We start from the raw sequence: 20,740 nt of genomic DNA, 5'->3' as shown, positions 1-20,740 counted from the left end.
GCCATGAGTTTATCATTTCTGAAGCTGAGTGATGGGTCCATGGGGTTCATGATTTTATTCTATGTGGTGTGCGTGTTTGGAACTCTCTATAATATATATATATATGTACATAATTTTTTTTTTTTAAGTAGCCAAGGAAGTAGATGACTGCCTTGCAAATTTCAGTTCTCCTATTTACTGTGTGACCTTAGACAAGTGACTCTACCTTCCTGGTCTAGCTTCCTCCCCTGAAAAATGGTGATAATCATATCTACTTCATACCAGTGCCTGGAGCCCGGGGGGCACTCTGTGCCCACACGCACGTCCATTCCTTCTTTGGGCTGGGCTCTGTAAGTACCCAGCCTCTGAGGTGTTCCCCAGTGATCCCAATCTCCTGGTGTTCACACCCTTGTATAGTCACCTCCCACAGCGAACCAGGGCTGGTCTGCATGACTGATAGAAGATACTACAAATGACTGCATGTCACTTGTGAGATTGGTCACTTTCTCTGCTCTCTTCCTCTCTCTCCCTGGGAGAAGCCAGCTGTCTTCTGTTGTCAGCACTATGGAGAGGCCCACATGGCAAGGAGCTGAGGCGCCCAACCAACAGCCATGTGAAGGCGCCATCTTGGAAGTGGCTCCTCCAGCCCCAGTTGGACCTTCAGATGACCTCAGCCTTGGCTAATCACTTGAATGCAGCCTCATGAGACCCAGAACCAGAACCACTCAGCTAAGCTGCTCCCACACTGCTGGCCTTCACAGTGTGAGATAATAAACGTTTGCTGTCTGAACCTGCTAAGTCTGACGTAATTTGTTATGCAGCAGGAGCTAAATGATACAGGCTCTAATGTTGAAGAGTTTTAACTGTAACCCACGTTATGTTTTGTCAGGTGGTTTCAAAGGGAGGAAGGACAAGGAGAGTCAGGTTCCTCTAAGAATCCAGGTGGTAAAATGAAGGGTCCCAGGCTTACTTGGAGAGAGGTGGGGGTAGGGGGATGAGGCCGTGGGGGCAGATGCTGTTACGCTCACCTCTTTTAAATGGGAGACCTAGAGTTATTAACCGAGGGAGAGAAAGGACTGATTTTCCAGAAGGCTGGAGAGAAGCCAGCACAAAGGTATTTTAGAGCAGGTGGCAGGCACCTCAGAGAGGTCGAACAAGGTAAGAAATCTGTATTGTTATTTGTTTTTAGCCTGGATCTGAGTGGGGTGCTTTCTTTGGGCTCTGAAAATAGAAAGCAGAATTCACCTAACTCACCCACGTATGCGCTTTTATTTCTCAAGAGCTACTAGATTTTGCCAGAAAGGGCAGCATTTGAAGGCATCAAATGTTAGCTGTTGTGTGAGGTTGGGTCTCTCGCCTGAATCTTGGAAGCTTCAGCTGCCTCATCCACAAAATGGAGAGAATCCGGTCTTTCCTTCCATTTTGGCCATTTTAACGTTTCTGGAATCAGGACGTAGGCACAAATGGACACAATTATTAACATGGTATTCATTTCTTGCCCCACACCCCCAACAGCTATAACTGAACGTGTATCTTACAGCACCTTGGAAACAAAGGCCGTGGGTGGTAGGGCCCAACTTGTAGGTTATTTAATGGGAGAACAGAAATCATATTAATTCATATTAATGAACTTAACCGTTAATTCATTCAGCAGATACCGAATCACCAGCACGGCCTGTGGGAGCCCTGTTAAACTGGGTTCTTTAGAATTTGTGTGACATTTCAAAACATACTTGTTCTTTCTGGCAACAAAAGAATTTGCCAGATCCAGACAGAGCGGTTTCTGCATCCAGATTTGGAACCGGCTCCTTTCTAAGGAACCCTGGGTTCTTTGGCGAAGAGAATCAAAGACCATTCTGGGGGCTGGGGTGCAGCTCAGAGGTGGGGGAGGGCAAAAAATGCCATTTCTGGGCCACCTATTCAATAGTGACAGAGCTTGAGAGGTGCCTGGGTGGCTCGGTCGGTTAAGCATCTGCCTCTCGATTTTGGCTCAGGTCACAATCTCACAGCTGGTGAGCTCAAGCCCCACATGGGGCTCTGTGCTGATGGTGCAGAGCCTGCTTGGGATTCTGTCTCCCCTTCTCTCCGGTCTCTCTGTCGTCTGTCTCTCCCTCCCTCTGCCCTTCTCTTCTGCTCGCACGCGTGCTCTCTCTCTAAAATAAAAAATTAAAAAAAGAAAGGCGGGGAATATTCCAGAATAACTAAATGCAGTGGGTAATCCTGGGTTGGTATGCATACACACCTCCATACACACACACACACACACACACACACACACACACACACACACACAGCAAAGTATTAACAGCTGGTAAACCCAGGTCAAGGGCATGTGTTAGTTCTCTGTACTGTTCTTGCTTTCTGATAAGTCTGAATTTATTTCAAAGTAGAAAGGTTTTTAAGTCCTTTTCAGGATGTTGATTCAAAATATTTTCTTTAAAAAATTTTTTTCATGTTTATTTATTTTGAGAGTAAGAGAGAGAAAGAGACAGAACACAAGCAGGGGAGGGGCAGAGAGGGAGGGCGAGAATCCCAAGCGGGCTCTGCACTGTCAGCCTGACGTGGGGCTTGATTTCACAAACCGTGAGCTCACAACCTGAACCAAAATTAAGAGCCAATCGCTTAACCGACTGAGCCACCCAGGTGCCCCCAAAATATTATCTTCTATCAACGTATGCTGTTGCTGTGTTTTATGATTTCTTCATCTGGGGCCCACAAACCATCACATCGAGAGCAGTAACTTTCCTCACTGCTGCGCATGTGTATGTATGCAGGTGTTTGTGGGTCAATTTGGGGCCCAAACAATGACTAATGCTGCAATGAAAACTGTAGTTTAAGTTGTCCAAGGACATGGAATTAAACTTGCAATCAACATACAAATGTTTCGAACTGGTCTTCAAAATTGTTTAAGAAATAAGTAATTTTTAGGGGCACCAGGGTGGCTCAGCGATTAAGCATCCGACTTCGGCTCAGGTCATGATCTCACAGTCCATGAGTTCGAGCCCCACGTCGGGCTCTGTGCGGACAGCTCGGAGCCTGGAGCCTGCTTCGGATTCTGTGTCTCCCTCGCTCTCTGCCCCTCCCCCGCTCACGCTCCGTCTCTCTCCCTCTCTCAAAAATGAATAAACATAAAAAAATGTATAAATAAACAAGTAAATAAATAGGTAAAACCAAACTCATTTAAAATACTTTCCTGGCCTAAGAGAGTATGTCGGAGGCTTGGAATCAGTACCCCTGACTATTCCTCTGCAATTTCGATTGTAAAGTACTTTAAAATCCAGGGCGGAGAGTCATGTGTCTTGCAACGCAGGAGGAAGGTCAGGATCTGCTACCACGAGCTGTGGCTGCGTCTGAGTCACCCTGAAAGTACCCTGCTCCTGTAACGGGCGAGGAGTGACTAGGGACACCCAAGGCTGAGCCCTGGTGTGAGAGGATTTCCTCGGGGCCGTGGAAGGGCCAGCCCCGGAGCTGGCCCATCACATTCTCACCCGGACCCACTGAGTTGGTCTCTACTAAGGAAATTCACGAGCACCACCCGGCGAAATTGAGGGCTAAGCTTGGTTTCTGTACCCACCCTCCCGTGCTGAAGACAGTGGGCACACTCCCTATCATCCACAAAGGGACAACCGAGAAAAATCTCCCGAGGGGCCTGGGACACAGAAAAGCTGTGCTGCCGGAGGTTTCCACACCCATATCCACAGGGACTGAGTCGGCACCTTCAGGGACGGGGCCTGAGGACCCGAAGTCTTGCCCCTTCTTTGAGGTCCCCGGAGATGCTGATGAAGTTGGGACCCCGAGACTCCAAGACCTGCATCTAGGCTCCCCGCCCCACCGCTTCCAACCATCTCTCTCCGACCTTGGACTCCCACCCCCGGAGCTGGAAGAATCTGCACAAAGGTCCGTCTGAGCCAAGTCCCCAAGTGTGTGCCTGGAGTTCAGCCAGTCCAGGCCACCAGCAACTTCCACTCTGGCCCCTTCACCAGCCTCTTAACACATCTCGCTTCATTCCACCCTTGCCCTATGGCCACATGCTAGTCACAGGCAACTTTCTCAAGTGTCGGTCAGATCACACCGTCCCCTCCCTGCTCAAATCTCTACAAAGATCGCCCATCAGACGCAGATGAAATTCCAAATTCGCCGCTGGGCTCTTCAGAGCCTCACATGTCCATCCCCCTAATCAATCTCCAACTGTCTCTCCCTCTCACTCCTCACTTCCTACATTGCTGGCTTTCCCTTCCTGGGACTATCCCTCTCTAAAGTTTCTTTGTTTAATAGATACTTGCTTAGATGGTCACTGCCTTCTCCTTAGTTAAAATGTCAGTTCCGTGAGGACCAGAACCAGGCCTGTCTGGTTTTCTCTGTGTCCTCCAGCACAGTGTTTAGCACACAGAGGCTCTAGAAAGTTTCTGTTGATTTAACAAACAAATGAAGTGCGCTCAAGAATAAACCAGTGGTTCTCAAAAGGGAAGTGATTTTGCTCCTTTTGCAAAAGCAATAAATATCTGGAGACATTTTCGGTTGCCACAACTTGGGAACCGCTACGATCCAGTGGGGTAGTGGCCAAAAAACGCTGCTACAGTGCACAAGACAGTCCTCTCAACAAAGAATGTCAGGCCCTGGGAGCAGCCGGGTGGCTCAGTCGGTTCAGCGTCTGATTCTTGGTTTCGGCTCAGGTCATGATCTCACGGCTCAGGTTCAAGCCCTGCATCAGGCTCTGTGCTGACATTGTGGAGCCTGCTTGGGATTCTCTCTCTCTCTCTCTCTCTCTCTCTCTCTCTCTCTCTCTCGCTCTCTGCCCCTCCCCCACTCACACGGTCTCAGTCTGTCTCAAAATAAGTACCTAAACTTAAAAAAATAAATTAAAAAAAGAACGTCTGGCCCCACACGTCAGTAGCATCAGCCCAGAATAAATGTATGAGTGAATTAAATCCTATGGGTCCTCACAGTTAGCCTCCTGTCCGATATCAAACATCAGAACCTGACCACCATCCCCCAGCGCCCTCCCTGATTGTGTGGGCCACACTTGAGCAAAAATCTCCTTCTGGTGATTTTATTGTTGGCGGGGCTTATGCAATCGATTTCGTGTTAGCAAGAAATGTAAGTAAGGGGAAGTTAGGCTGCTGTTGATACAGGAGTTAATTTCAAAATATGAATTCTGTGCTCTAATCAAAGAGAACCGAAATTTGTCCAGTTCCCTGATTCTGCAGGCTGTTTTCCTTGGTAATCATGGACCTTCCTTAAAATTAAACCCTCAGCTCTTGGTGGGACGTGCTTACGTGTTGTATTTCTAGATGTTTAAAATAGATTTCAGAGTGGGGGGAGGGGCAGCACGACCTCCCCAAGGTCACTGGGGACAGGGGTCCAGGGGAGGGGTCCTCAATTACTGAGGCGAACACTTTCTGGGATAACAACAAAGAAAAACCGAAATTCTTCTCCTCCTTTCTGTGTTGGAGCATGGGGTGTGTGTGTGTGTGTGTGTGTGTGTGTGTGGCAATTAGAGATGCACCTGTGTTGATTTCAGAGCATTGCAGGTGGCCACCAAGGCTCTGTCTGTGGTCACATGCCGACTGCTCCTTCCTTACCTCTCACCCCACCAGCTTCCCTTGGGTCAATGTCAAACGTAGAGGGGTTGGGAATGCTCCGAGTCCCCTCAAATGCAAATTTAACTTATCCAAATCCAAACCCTAGAGGGAGGGAGGGAGGGAGAATAACCCAATCAAGGTTCTCAACAGGGGTAATTTTGCCCCTAGGAGCCATCTGGCCACTCTGGAGACTTTCCTGGCTGTCACTTGGGGATAGGGTGCAATGCTACTGTTGCTAAAATCGCACAATGCACAAGACAACCCCCACAAGGCGGAATTATCGATCCCAAATAGCAATTAGTGCCGACGTCAAGAAAACCCACTCTGAACACCGGGAGCAATGCAGCACTCCCACGGACACAGGGGGCAATGTAACGTATTCCCCCCCACACAGAAGCCCTACAAGTGCTGTTCCCATGGTTCATCCCCAAGTGTCCCTCCCTGCGTGAGCATCTGGCCCCCTCAGCAGGGTGTGATGTAAGATTCAGACTCTAGGGCTCAAATCTGCAGCCTCCTCGCAGCGCGCCCCTGAGCAACTCCCTCCAGTCTGTCAATTGCCTTCGCCCTGAAAGCACTAAAAACCATCGTATCCATTTCACGGGTTCGCGATACAGATTAAATGAATCGTCACTGCGGGGTCGGTGTTTGCTATTACTATGACTTTTCATTCCCTCTAACTTCCCCTCAAAAACAGCCAACAATTCCATCGGTGGCTCATCTGGATGAGCAGGCTTTATATCCCGCCTGGGAACACATAGCGACAGTGGAGAGGCCTCCTGAGAGGCAGAACATTATTCTGCTGGACGGACTGGTCAGGGATTTGCGGGGCTGGTTTTGACTCCTGGTGATTTTTGCCCGAGGGCCTGGCCCCCGCTAACATGTGACTCCCTGGGGCATCTGGGACCACGGGACAGCATCCTCCTCAACTCGAGACCCTGGGCCGGGTGAGGACCAGCCATGCAACACCGACTGAACCCCGCCAACAAACCAGCCCTGACAATTAGGACCAAAATCAGATGTAAGAACTCTGTCCGCGGAAGAGGAAACCACCTTACTCAGGGGGATCCGCGGGACCCCATGGCCTTTGGGTCTACGCGCATTGTGTAAAGACGGTGCCTTGAGAGTATAGACATATCTTTCAACAGGAGACAGTCTCCTGCTCCAGGGACAGCCGCAGTGTGATGTCCTGTTCCACCTGAGGACACGCCCCCACCCTGGCCCTGCCCACAGCAGCAGGACACAGAAGTCACACAGAAGGCGGATAACAGGCACCATTTATGAAAGCCACACAAGGCGCCAGCCGGCTATATATGTCTGTCGCCTCACCTAGTCCCGTTTACACAACCCTACGATAGAGCCAACATGATCCCCACTGGACAGACAAGAAGATGGGGATCGAGGAGGTGCTCTGACTTGGTCAAGGTCACTGCGAGTACAGGGTTACCATCAGGTCTTCCTGGGAATGTCCTGGGTCTCCCAGGGCAGTGTTGTATTTGCCTGCTGGTAGCGTGGAATTGCCTGTGGGTTGGAGGAAATGACCTGACAGGCAGGCCTGGACTTCAGCGGACCCTGGCTGGAGGTCGGTGGACTCAAGATTCAAACCTGGGTCTGTCTGATCTCGAGTCTGGGCTCTTCCTATTCCCCGAGGCGGCTGGAAGCCCAGAGTACTCAATCAAAGCGGGTCTGTAACACAGCATGGCTAAAACAGAGAGTCTGCTGTAGGGCTCAGCAATCTCCCTCCTAAGTTTATGCCCTAGAGAGCTGAAAAACAAATGTCCACAGAAACACTTGTACACGAATGTTCACAGCAGCACTTTTCGTAAGAACCAAAGAGCACAGGGGCGCCCGGGTGGCTCATACGGTTAAGCGTCCGGCTTCGGCTCAGGTCGTGATCTCAAGGTTTGTGATCTCAGCCCCACGTCGGGCTCTGTGCTGACAGCTCAGAGCCTGGAGCCTGCTTCGGATTCTGTGTCTCCCTCTCTCTGCCCCTCCCCAGCTTGCACTCTCTCTCTAAAATAAATAAACATTAAAAAAAATTTTTGTAAAGAACTAAAGAGCAGAAATAATGCAAATGGCCATCAACTTACGAATGGAAAAACAAAATGTGCTTTAGCCATATGATGAAATATTATTCAGCCATAAAAAGGAATGAAGAAATGTGCAAACACGGTCAAACCCGGAAAACATGACGCTTAGCAAAAGAAGAAAGACAAAAGGCCACATGCTGGGTGATTCCATTGCTATGAGATGTCCAGAGCAGGCAAATTTGTAGGGGCAGAACGTAGATGGATGGTCGCCAGGGGCTGGGAGGGGGAGACGTGGGGAAAGTAAGTGCTGAATGGGTACAGGGTTCCTGTCTGGGGAGATGAAAAAGTTCTGGAACCAGTCAGTGGAGACGGCTGCACAACCTTGTGAATACACTGAAAACCACACTGAGGTGTATTCTTTACAAGGGTGGTCTATGCGCTCAGTCGGTTAAGCATCTGACTCTTGATTTCGGCTCAGGTCACGATCACACGATTCGTGACTTCAAATCTAGCATCGGGCTCTGCACTGACGGTGTGAAGCCTACTTGGAATTCTGTCTCCCTCTCTCTCTCTCTCTCTCTGCCCCCTCCCCCACTTGCTCTCTATCTGTCTCTCAAAATAAATTAAAAAACATAAACCTTAAAAGCTGGTTTATGATATGTGAGTTATATTCCAATTTAAAACACACACAACACAACAGGACACCAAAAGCAACAATAATGGAAGTAAAAATAGACAAAGAGAACTACGTCCAACTAAAAAACTTTTGTGCATCAAAGGACACAATCAACAGAATGGAAAGACAGCCTATGGAATGGGAGAGAATATCTGCAAATCACATATCTCATAAGGGATTAACATACACAGTATATAAAGAAGTCCTACAACTCAACGGCAAAAACTCCACCCGATTAAAAAATGAGCAAAGAGGGGCGCCTGGGTGACTCAGTCAGTTAAGCATCTGACTTTGGCTCAGGTCATGATCTCCCGGTTCATGAGTTCAAGCCCCGCGTCCAGGTCTGTGCTGACAACTCGGAGCCTGGAGCCTGCTTCAGATTCTGTGTCTCCCTCTCTCTCTGCTCCTCCCCCACTCATGCTCTGTCTCTCTCCATCTCTCAAAAATGAATAACATTAAGAACAAATTTTAAAAAGACATGAACAAAGGACTTGGATGGACATTTCTCGAAGGAAGACATACAAATAGCCAACAGGCACAGAAGATTCTCATCAACAATCACCAACGAAATGTCAATCGACACCCCATGAGACACCCCACATCCATCGGGATGGCTACTATGAAAAAAAAAAAAACAGAAAATAACAAGTGCTGGTGAAGATGTGGAGAAATTAGTCCTGCCCATCGCTGGCAGAATTGCCAAATGATACAAGTGTTATGGAAAATGGTACGGAAGTTCCCCAAAAAATTACACGCAGAATTTCCTCAGGACACAGCAGTTCCACAGCTGGGTATGCACTGAAAGCAGGGTCTGGAAGATATATGTGTGTATCCACGTTCCTGGAGGTACTATTCACAAGAGCTAAACCCAAGAAGCAAGCCAGGGTCCACCGACAGAAAAACGGAAGGACTCAGTGTGGTATATCACTGCTCAGCCTTTAAAAAGGAAGGAAATTCTGACACCTGCTAAAATATGGACGCACCTCAAGGACATTTTTGTTAAGTGAAACGAGCCAGGCACAGATTCTATACGATTCCACTTACACGAAGTATCTGAAGTTGTCACATTCACAGGGACTGAAAGAAGAAAGCTGGTTGCCAGGGACTGGGGCGGGGGAAAGGGGGAGGTGTTTAACGGGTACTGAGCTTCAGATCTGCAAGAAAGTTATGGAGGGGTGCTGCACAACAGCACAAATATATTTAATGCTACTGAATGGTAGGCTTAAAAGTTGTTAAAACTGGTAACTTTCAGGTTGTGGGGTTTTTCCACAATTAAAAAAAAGGAAAGAAAGAAAGCGAGAGGGGGGGGGAAGGAAAGGAAAGGAAAGGAAAGGAAAGGAAAGGAAAGGAAAGGAAAGGAAAGAAGGAAGGAAGAAAAGGGAGACAGAAAGAAAGAAAGAAAAGGAAAGAAAAGGGAGAAAGAAAGAAGGAAAGAAAGAAAGAAAGAAAGAAAGAAAGAAAGAAAGAAGGAAAGAAAGAAAGAAAAGAAAAGGGAGAAAGAAAGAAAGAAAAGAAAAGGGAGACAGAAAGAAAGAAAAGGAAAGAAAAGGGAGAAAGAAAGAAGGAAAGAAAGAAAGAAAGAAAGAAAAGAAAAGGGAGAAAGAAAGAAAGAAAAGGGAGAAAGAAAGAAAGAAGGAAGGAAAGAAAGAAAGAAAGAAAAGGGAGAAAGAAAGAAAAGAAAAGGGAGAAAGAAAGAAAGAAAAGAAAAGGGAGAAAGAAAGAAAAGGAAAGAAAAGGGAGAAAGAAAGAAGGAAAGAAAGAAAGAAAGAAAGAAAGAAAGAAAGAAAGAAGGAAAGAAAGAAAGAAAAGAAAAGGGAGAAAGAAAGAAAGAAAGAAAAGAAAAGGGAGACAGAAAGAAAGAAAAGGAAAGAAAGGGGAGAAAGAAAGAAAGAAAGAAAGAAAGAAAGAAAGAAAGAAAGAAAAGGGAGGAAGAAAGAAAGAAAGAAAAGGGAGGAAGAAAGAAAGAAAGAAAGAAAAGGGAGGAAGAAAGAAAGAAAAGAAAAGGGAGAAAGAAAGAAAAGAAAAGGGAGAAAGAAAGAAAGAAAGAAAAGAAAAGGGAGAAAGAAAGAAAGAAAAGAAAAGGGAGAAAGAAAGAAAGAAAGAAAGAAAGAAAGAAAGAGAGGAAGAAAGAAAAGGGAGGAAGAAAGAAAGAGGAAAAGGAAGCCAGTGAGGAACACAGACACACACAGACACACACACACACACACACACACACACACACACTCAGAGAACTTGGCTAACAGTTCCTCTACCTGCCCAGGTGTGCTGTGGGATCGCATCCTCCCCCGATACTGCCAGGTGCCCCCCCCAAAACCCCCTTCCACAACACTGCACCTCGATGACCTAGAACTGGGGACAGGAAGGGGAGGAACAGGTCTGGTCTCTACCCCACGGCTCAGCACCTGATATCCAGCAGATGTCGGCTAACTATTTGCGCAACAAACTGTACAAAATCCACACGGTGAGGTCAAGCTGGTACGATTATACCCATTTTACAGACAGTTAAGGACGCTCAGCGAAACAAGGTGACCTTTCCAAAACCACAAAGACAGCAAGCAGTAGGAGAAGTGGCCCCAATATCCCAGACTCCTGCTATAGGGCCCCTTCCGTCACGTCACCTCCCTTCAAAGTCAACCTGGCATCCATTTCAACAGTGATTCCTGCCCTGTGCCAGTGACTCTTAACTTCTTTGGATCATGGGCTCATTTGGCAATCTAATAAAAAAGTCTCAATCCTTTTCCTAAAGCAACACATAGGAAACTTAGACACTAGTTTTCAGAGGGTTCCTGGACCCCGTGAAACCCCTCCATTGACCACGTTTAGAACCCCCTTTCCTCCCTGCTATCCAGGAGTTCATTTATCCTCAAGAATTTCCGGCCATCTCCATATCCTTGATCATCAGAGTCAAGGAGAGATGCTATTTTAAATTCACGTTCCCAGGCCCGTGCCCTGTGGATCTGGTTAAGTAGGTGCAGAGCTGGGCCCAGAAACCTGCATGAGGCACACCAGAGGATTCTGGGATTGGCGGCTCTGAGACACATTTGGGTTCGTGAGCTGTGGCCCCCCTGACCTCTGAATGCTGCCCAGATGATCCCTCCAGCTCCCAGCCTCTCTCCCCAGCTGCCCAAGAGACCCGGCTAGTAGACATTCCAGTACAATCCAACAAGGACTTCCTGAACCCAACATCCGTAACCCCAGAAGTGTTCCTTTGCAGGGATCACTAGGCCAGAAACCCGGGCGTCGCCCTTTACTGTCCCTGTCCCCACCCTACATCTTGACCCTTACCAAGGATGGCTGATTCTACTGCCTATGTGCCTCTGGGCACCCCTACTGCCCTCCATCACCCCTGCCAGCACCGCAGTCCAAGCTTCTGCTCCCTGTTTCCACCTTCCTCTACCGTCCATCCTCCGTCCTGCAACTCCCATCCTGTCACCGCCCGGAGCAAAGCTCTACAGTGGTGACCAAACTCTAGAACTGCACTGTCCAATATGGTAGCTGCATGTGGTTAGTGAAATTTAAATACAATTAGGGGCGCCTGGCTGGCTCAGTTGGTGGAGCATGGAATTCTTGATCTCAGGGTTGTGAGTTCGAGCCCCATGTTGGGTGTAGAGATTACTTAAAACGATACAATCTTCACGGGCACCGGGGCGGCTCAGTGGGTGGAGTGTGACTCTTGATTTCGATTCAGGTCATGATCTCACGGCTTGTGAGTTCCAGCCCCATGTGACGCTCTGCGCTGATGGTGCCGATCCTGCTTGGGATTCTCTCTGCCTCCCTCTCTCTCTACCTGTGCTCATGCTCTCTCTCAAAATAAATTAATAAACAATAAAATAAAATCTTTAAAAAATAAAGTAAAATAAACAAAGTAAGCTCAAATGTCCAAAGTTCCGCCCAAAGTTCACACTAGCCACATACCAAATGGTCAAGAGCCACAGGGTGGCTGGTGGCTACCATATTGGACAGCACAGATATAGCACATTCCCGTCCTCACAGAAAGTTCTAGCGCACAGCAGAGCTCTACAACTGTGCTTACGAGCCCTTCGGGGTCTGGCCACATCCTCTGCTCAGAACCCTCCCGGCGTCCTTGGTCTTGAGTCACAGGGAACCACTGTCAACTCCTGAAACTCATGCTCTCACCTCCAAACCAGTGCGTGTCATACCCTTCCTGCCTTCCCTGCTTGGCTAACTCCTCCCCACCCTTCAGGTCTCAGCTGCCGCCACTCCCCTAACCAGGACAATTGCTCAAGCTCTTGCCCACCACGGCATTTAAACACCGAGACACAACAGCCACGGGAACACCTATGCCCATTACCCCCTCACCAGCAATTGTCAGCTAGGGGCAAGTCTGCCCCCAGGGGGACACCTGGCAGTGTCTAGATTCATTACTGGTAAGATAATACTGGCATCCGGTGGGTAGAGGCCAGGAACACTGCTAGTATCCTATAATGCACAGGACAACCCCTACAACAAAGAATCATCCAGCCCAAGATGTCGGCCATGTTGGGGTTGACCATCCCTGCTCCAGACTGGACAACTCCATAAAGGAAGGGAGTGTGTCCTGTATGTATGTAGTCCCGGCCACCAGCCCAGAGTTGGCCATATAATGAGTACGGATGCTCTATAAGATTTTCTCCCAGGATTCCAGTTCCCTTACAGTGTCTTTCCTGAAAGACAATTAGTCACGCGTCATTATGGCAGGCTGAAGAACGCCCCTCCCCAAATATCCAGGTCCCAATCCCTGGAACCTGTGGATGTCACTTGACGTGGCAAAAGGGACTCTGCTTGTGTGATTAAGTGAAGGATCTTGAGATGGGGGGCTTATCCTCGATAATCCGGACGGGCCCCAAATGCATTCACAAGCAACCCTAGCGGAGGAAGACAGGGACGTCTGACACTGAAAAGGCAGCGTGAAATGGAGCAGAGAGAGATTCAGAGATGCTACGGTGCTGGCCTCGCACCCACCGGAAGCTGCAAAAGGCAAGGGCCAGATTTTCCCCGACAGCCTCCGGCGGGGTATGGTCCTGCCGACGCCTTTTTTTGGCCTAGTGACACAGATTTTGGACCTCCGGCCTACAGAAGCGTGAGAGAATAAATTTCTACTCTTTTTAAGCCAACAAGTTTATAGTAATTTGTCGTCGTAGCCCAGTGCAGTCATATTCCAATTTGGGCTTCTTTGGATTTGGATCGAGAACGGAAAAGGAACGGCAGGTAGGCACCAGGTCCCCACCCCGCTGACTCGGAGGGCTGGAAGGAGAGAAGGGAGTAAGGGTGGCTGAGCCATGGGCGTTTCTAGATGTGGCAGCTGCCCGGGTCATCGGCAACCATGTCTGCGGGTCAATCCTCACACCCTAGTCCTGCCACCTTCTGGGAAGATCTCTGGTAGGCAAGTGACTCAACCCAGGATACTACGTTCGTCTGCCTGGTGCTGACGCAGGGGTAAGAAGAAAAAGTTAAGCCCCTGTCCTGCTCTCCAGCCTCCTGCCAACCCCTCTCCTTTCCCCACCACCCCCAGACACAGGGGCCTTTCTCCAACCTTCCAACACAGCCCCAGGGCCTTTGCACCTGCTGTTCTTCTGCTTGGAACAGTCTTCCTCCAGAGTCTCCCATGGCTGGCTTCTTAGCATTCAGGTCACAGTTCAAATGCCACCTCCCCAGAGAGGCCCTTCCCGACTGCACGGCCTTCCCTCCTCACCTGTTGAGTTTCTTCCCAAATCTTCTCATACTCTGGCATTATCTCATGACCATCTTTATATGCCTGTTCACTGTTACTCCCCCAGCACCCCAGACTTCAGGCCCCAGGAGGGTAGGGACCTTGTCTGATCTGCCCAGGGTATGTCCCTAGTCCTATGCCTGGCACACAGTAGGTGCTCAACACATTCTGAATGAATGAATGAATGAATGAATGGGTGCGCGAGTCAATGTAATTAAGTGAATTTGCAGCTTTGGGTGATGCTTGCCAAAGCCAGGTCCCTAACATACCTAATCTTGGCTTTCCGAAAGGCCAGCTCCTCTTCGTTGCCAAAGTCCAGGGACACGTCCTCAGTATCGTCCACCAAGGCCTGGGGGACACCAAACAGAGGTGGCAGGCAGGCAGGCGGTGCACATCCCCACCCCACCCCCTCGCTGGCCGGGCCCCTCCCCCGCGGCTGCAATCCCAGGCCTTCCACCCTCCTGGGTCCGGGAGGACCACTGGGGGTCCGGCCCAGGCCCAGGCCCCGGCCTGCGCATCCCTCCTCCTCGCTTCCCCCAGCGCTCCCGCAGGCTCCGCCTGTCATCTCCCCCACCCTCCTGCCCCCGGCATCCCCGCGGCCTTACCTGCTTCATCCTCTCCCCAGAGCCCACCTGGAGCCCACAGCCCAGGCTCAAGGACTCCGCCTCTCGCTGCCTTGGGCCCGGTGGGGAGCGGCGCGGGGAGCTGGCGCTCCGCGGTGCTGCCTCGGTGCAGGTCGCGGGTGGAGGCGGGGCGCGCGGGGCCTAGAGCGCAGTCGCGGGCTGGGGGAGGTGGGCTCGCCGACCGGGCGGGGGCGAGGCTGGCGAGGGTCCGGGGGCGGGGCTCACTGCGGACCGCGCCTAGGAGAGAAAGAGCTGTCGCCCAGAGTGGAGGGATGGAGGACCGAGCACCCGCCTGGAGGGGACGATTCGGGCTCAGAGGCGCATTTGGGGACCACGAACTGATTCTGGGAGGCACAGAGAGGGTGGGCCAGTGAATGAGGCGGAGGTCCCATAACTGTCGTATGGGTTAGCGAACTAGCGAATCGTGAACGAATGCCAGTGATGGGCAGCCTCATTCGGCGTCTGGAGAAGGCCAATGTTTCCCAAACGTCTCTGATCGCAAGAATTCTGCCCCCCCCCCCCCGCCCCGTCCCCTGGGCCCTTATGAGAAGCAGATTTCCAGGCCCAGCCCTGGAGATTGGGAAGGCCTGGAATGCAGACCCTGGAACCTGTCTTTCAACAAGCGAATCTGCTGCAACCAACAACCACTGTTGCGCACAGGGAGATCTTCACTCATCCGGGGGCCAGACACACTGAGCACAAAATAAGTACTATTAGCAGTGATGGTAGTGATTCTGGATGTTAAGGCCTCCCCAGGTATCTCCCAGGAAGGAAGGCTGGCCGCCTGAAAGTCTTTCCTGGCCCAGGACAAGGGCCCTCCCCCTCTCCTGACTCCACTAGTCCCCAGCTGCCTGGGGTGGGACACTCAGGGGAGGGCAGGTGGAGGTGAGAAGCCGTTGCAAAACATTTAGGGGCTTTTCCTCCAACTCTGAGAGTCACCAGCTGTTGCTATCCGTTAAATTGGGGCTCAGAGAGTCCCCACGGGGGTGAGAAGGTAGGAAACCCCCCTTGGAAATCCCATCTGGGGACAAACTGTCACTCTTGGCGATCTGGTTGGGGGGTGCCTTGAGAAATAGCTGTGCCTCTGCCACGTGGAAGTCACCCCACAAATACAAGGTCGTGCCACTCTGTCCCTTCCTGACCTGTGCGCATCGGGGCACGGGCTGAGGGTGCAGATACCAGGGCCAGACCTGGGGGCTCAGCATTTGATCCCCAGGAAGAAACGCTCTCCCAGCTGGCCCTCGGCAGGGTCAGCCAGTAGAATTTGAGGGGTAGGCAGGGAACACCCGGGTTCTGCAGGGAATTAAGTCATCGTTGACTTTGAAATCAGCTGCAATCATTTACCTGGGTCTTCTGGTTCAAAGGCAGATTCCCGGGCCCCACTCCAGGCCTTCTGAATCTCCAGGGCCAGGGCCTGGGCATCTGCCTTTAGTATGGGCTCTCAGAATCTCTGAGAGCAGAGACTTGGGGGAAACACTGACCTTCTCCCTTCGCACTGTTACCGCTCAGTATGGCCACTGGGATCCTGACAATTGTCACCTTCTGCCGGTCCAGGCTCAGGAGGGCGTGGAGTGCAGTTTCAAAGAGCAGCCTGGTCCCTGATCCCTGGCCCTGGGACTAGACCAACCTCAAGGAAAGAGCCTCCAGGCTCAGGTGCCCACTGGCCTCTGAATGGTCCTTGGAGGTCAACACCTGGAATTGGGCAGGCCAGACTGGGAACACGGCTCCACCATTTCCTGTCTGGGTGGTCTCGGGCAGGGGACTTCACCTCTCTGGCCTCAGTCTCCACACCTGTAGAATGGGGCCACACCTTCCCTCTGCCCCGTCATCACGGAGGATGCAAGACCTGGAGAAAGCACATGGAGAATGCCCTCCTCGGAGCTGGGGCTCAGGAAACAGCGGCTCTGGCGACGGCCCCTCGTGGTCATCCGCAGAGGGGCCTGGGGCAGCACACAGGAAGTGAGCCCCGTATCAGAATCACTCCTTCCACTGAGACACGTCTGTCTTAATGGGAGTCCAGGAACTGCACACCCAGCTTGGTGGCCCTTTGCCAAACACCTACTGTGGGCCCCGGGGCAAATGGCCCCGGGGACAGAGGACTGAGCACCGTCCTCTCCCCCAGATGGGCCCCCAGGAGCCCTGGCTCAGAAAGCAGCAGCTTGGGTGTGAACTGACATGACTTAACTCCGGAGCCTAGAGCCCAACCAGGGAGGTGGGCACGGTGGCGGGGGGAGGGGGGTCGGCCTGGCTGGAATGTTCTGATCCTTACCCCGCGGGAGACAGACTCTTGGTGGGGGTCGCGCCTGGGGCTGGAAAAGGCTGTCCCCCACATCGGGCAGGGCGAAAGCTGCAGCCTCCAGGCCTGTCATCCCTAGGTCTGCGTTGCCGTGGGTGGTACTCGTTAAGACCCACCCTGACAGTGGCCCTGTCATTCCTCCTCAGTAGGGCTGAGGATCTCCCAAGTAAAAAAAAGGGAGCCCGTGGGATGCCCATGTGGGTCAGCTAGCTGGGCGTCCGACCCTTGATCTCAGCCCAGGTCCTGATCTCAGGGTTTCGGCTTCGAGCTCTGTATCGGGATCCACGCTGTGTGAAGCCTACTTAAAACTAGTGATAATAAGGGAGCTCAGTGAAATGGAACTTGAGGGCAACAACAAACCACTTTTTAACATTTTTAATGTGTACTTATTTTTTTTTTCAACATTTTATTTATTTTTGAGACAGAGAGAGACAGAGCATGAACGGGGGAGGGGCAGAGAGAGAGGGAGACACAGAATCGGAAGCAGGCTCCAGGCTCTGAGCCATCAGCCCAGAGCCCGACGCGGGGCTCGAACTCACGGACCGCGAGATCGTGACCTGAGCCGAAGTCGGACGTTTAACCGACTGAGCCACCCAGGTGCCCCTAATGTGTACTTATTTTTGAGAGAGAGAGAGAGAGCACGAGCTCGAGTGGGGAGGGGCAGAGAGACACCGAGAGGGAGACACAGAACTTCACATTTTCAGCTCACGAGCATCAGCGTGTGTGGCAAATAAGTGCTGATGCCGAGGAAACAGCAGGTGCAAAGGCCCTAAGCAGGGAAAGACCCGGCCGTGTCCTAGCATTGGGTGCAAACTGGCCAGCCGGCGGAGGGTAGCCCGTCCTGTCCCGCATGGCTTTGTGGGCCAGGGTGGGAGTTTGGCGGCCACCTGATGGGAGGGCACAGGTGTAAGCCACCTGGCTGAGGACAGAGGCCCCACTGTCCTGCCCTGACCTCCACGCAGGGCCAAGCATGGCCCCAGCCGCGGTGGGAGGGCCGCGCGAAATCCACGCTCCATGGAAAGAAGGCCTGCAAGGGTCTGGTTTGTTGGGGACCTCCTGGTGTCCAACCACCAACCCCATTCACTCAGCAAATGCTTTACAGATATGGCCTAGGCCTTCCTGTTCACCTGGCTCCCTGGCTCGGTCCCAGCCCCAACCTTGCAGTGATAGGTCGTCTGCCATCTGGCCAGCCGCCCCTGGGGGTGGAGTGGGGTGCCCCGCTCGGGCTGCCAGCCAGACTGGGAATGTGGGATCTCCCACCACATGTGGGATACAACAGAACCCAGACCGTGGGAAGATGCAAAGGCAGAGGGCGTGGGTCCTTCCAGGAACACATCGCAAGAAAAGAGCTGGGGAGAAGAACCTTCTGGTTTAAAGACCTTTATCCGTGTGTTAATCACACACAACGTGTGAACCTTGTTAGGATGTGATTCAAACAACGATGGGAAATAAAGATACTTATGGGCCAGTCAGGGAATGAGCCCTAGAAGGGGTGCTGGGCAAGATCCCTCACACAAGGGTGATGATTTATTTTTTTCTTTTAAGGCATAATGACGACGTGATGGTTTTTAAAAGCTGAGATAGAATTCGCATACCAGAAAATGTGACGCTTCTAAAGTATAACGTGTGGCGGGTTTTAGTAGACTCACAACGTGGTGTAACTATCACCACCATCTCGTTCCAGAACATTCTCGTGACCCCGAGAGGAAATTCGATACTAAATACTAGTCACCGCCCGGCCCCTGCCAACCAATCATCTGCTCTCTGTCTCTCTGTCGACTCATCTCTTCTGGATCCCTCGTAGAGATGCAATCCTACACCACGTGGCTTTTTGCTTCTGGCTTCTTTCCCTCAGCACCATGTTCACGGGGTTCATCCACCTTGTAGCAGGTGGCAGGGGTTCGCTCCTTTTTGGCTGTACGACTCCTTGTACGGATAGAGGGCGTTTCGTTTATGCCTTCATCCATCAGTGGACATCTGGCTACCTTTTGGTGACGAGGAATCATGCTAGGAACATTCCCGCCCATGGCTGTGGCTGAATGGACCTCCGGTTCTCCCGGGCACTCACCTATGAGTGGAATTGTCCGCAGCTTTGTTTATCAAGATATGTTTAGAGTTACATGCCCACATGTTAAGGTGAAATGATAAGACACTGGGGCTCCCTTCAATATCATAAGGAAGGGGGTAGTACGGCGTGTGTCAATGTACAAAGATAGGCTGTATGCGGGGCGCCTGGGTGGCTCAGTCGGTTGAGCATCCGACTTCAGCTCGGGTCATGATCCCACAGTTTGTGGGTTCGAGCCCCACATCGGGCTCACTGCTGTCGGCTCAGAGCCTGGAGCCTGCTCTGGATTCTGCGTCTCCCTCTCTCTCTGCCCCTCCCCCTCTTGTGCTCTCCCCTAAAGAAATAAATAAACATTAAAAAATTTTTAAAGTAAAAAGAAACAGGGGAAATTGGTTTTAATTGTCCCTTTCTTGAACCCGTTCTATCCAAAACATGATCATCTTTTTTTTTAAGTTTACTTATTTATTTTGAGAGAGAGAATGTGTGCACTCGAGCTGGGGAGGAGCAGAGAGAGAGAGAGAGAGAGAGAGAGAGAGAGAGAATCCCAAGCAGGCTCCGCACTGTCATTGCAGAGCCCGACATGGGGCTCGATCTCACGAACTGAGAGATCATGACCTGAGCTGAAATCAAGAGTTGATGGATAACTGACGGAGCCACCCAGGCGTCCCCGAAACGTGATCCTCTTAACACGTAATCTATTAAACTATGAAACAGATATTTTGCTTTGCTCTTTTTCCTGGAGGTCTTTGCATTTGGCCTCGCCCTTCTCGGGGGCTCCCTGGTGACTTGCAGCCCCCACATCGGATAAGGCGGCCTTGTCTGGGGCATCGAGAGCACTTAGCCAGAAGCTCTGTGACTTGTTTTTCATTGCTTGTTTTTGTCTGTCTACAACTAGAACGTTGGCCCGGCGAGGCAGGCACCCATGTGTCTCTCTAGGTGCTGCGCTCATGTGCCTAGACCCGTGCATGGCCTAGAGCAGGTGAGCAAGAGAGTGAGCGAGTGGGTGAAGGGCCCCGGGAGGGTCCAGGGAAGCGATGATCTCTCCATCTCACAGAGGCCCGGGCACAGCTGAGCTCTGTCTGGGGAGAGATCCAGGGCTCACCCTGGGCACCGCCTGCCCCCGACAAGGTGGACAGGGTCCCCCCCGCCCCAGAGCAGCCCACAGGAGGGACCCACCTTCCTCCAGCTGCCCTGTGCCCTGCCTTCCTGGGCACACTGCCCCTGCCGCCAGCATGAAGGACAGAGGCCAGGTGGGGTGGGGTGGGAGGAGCCCTGTGAAGTGGGCGGAGCATCTGGGGGAGGCAGGAGGGCCAGAGGCACGGGGACAGCTGCCCAGACACCAGGGAGGGACCTTGGACACCAGGTAGATCTGAATGTGAGAGAAGCAACTGATAGTTTTTAGAATAAGCATGTCCCAAATACTGCGTGGGACATACTTACACTAAAAAGTGATTTGTTGTTGCCCTCAAGGTCCATGTCACTGAGTTGCCTTAGTTTCCCCTGGGAGACCTTCATCCCTACCGGGGGCCGGGCTGGCAGATCCTTGGGCTGTGGGGTCTCAGGGGGTGCCGCCCATGGGAGCAAGGGGTTGACCTCTGCCTAGTGCCTGGCCTGGAGGGCCCGTGTGCCGACGCTCCCTCCTGCAGCTGCCACTCCTCGTCCCCTCTGCGAAGTCCCTCCATGCTGAGGCCTCCTTCTCTGAAGTCCTATGAAGTTTCCTTCTGTGCCAGAAGCTCGCTTCCTGCTCCCGTCTGCCCTTGCCTGGCGGGCCGGCGAGGCCTT

The 20,740-nt window shown here is 51.6% G+C and overlaps 1 protein-coding gene across 2 annotated transcripts in view; it reads right to left on the bottom strand.

Moving 5' to 3' along the window:
• The window catches only part of TVP23A (trans-golgi network vesicle protein 23 homolog A), a 29,597-nt gene extending 14,539 nt beyond the window's left edge, over positions 1–15,058 (bottom strand). Inside the window, exons 1-2 of one of the 2 annotated variants that reach the window (XM_045462360.1) lie at positions 14,580–15,058; positions 14,244–14,323 (exon numbers count right to left, since the gene is read on the bottom strand). In XM_045462360.1, coding sequence (XP_045318316.1) covers positions 14,244–14,323; positions 14,580–14,588 — 89 coding nt within the window. In that variant the 5' untranslated portion in view covers positions 14,589–15,058. The remainder of the gene's footprint in view (positions 1–14,243; positions 14,324–14,579) is intronic. The other variant, XM_045462361.1, reaches the window with a different exon arrangement.
• Between the last annotated feature and the right edge of the window lie 5,682 nt (positions 15,059–20,740).

The sequence above is a fragment of the Leopardus geoffroyi genome, chromosome E3, assembly GCF_018350155.1.
Source record: "Leopardus geoffroyi isolate Oge1 chromosome E3, O.geoffroyi_Oge1_pat1.0, whole genome shotgun sequence".
NCBI classification, from domain to species: Eukaryota; Metazoa; Chordata; class Mammalia; order Carnivora; family Felidae; genus Leopardus; species Leopardus geoffroyi.
Note: the sequence above shows the minus strand (reverse complement) of the source record. Positions and strands in the feature narration are given on the sequence as shown.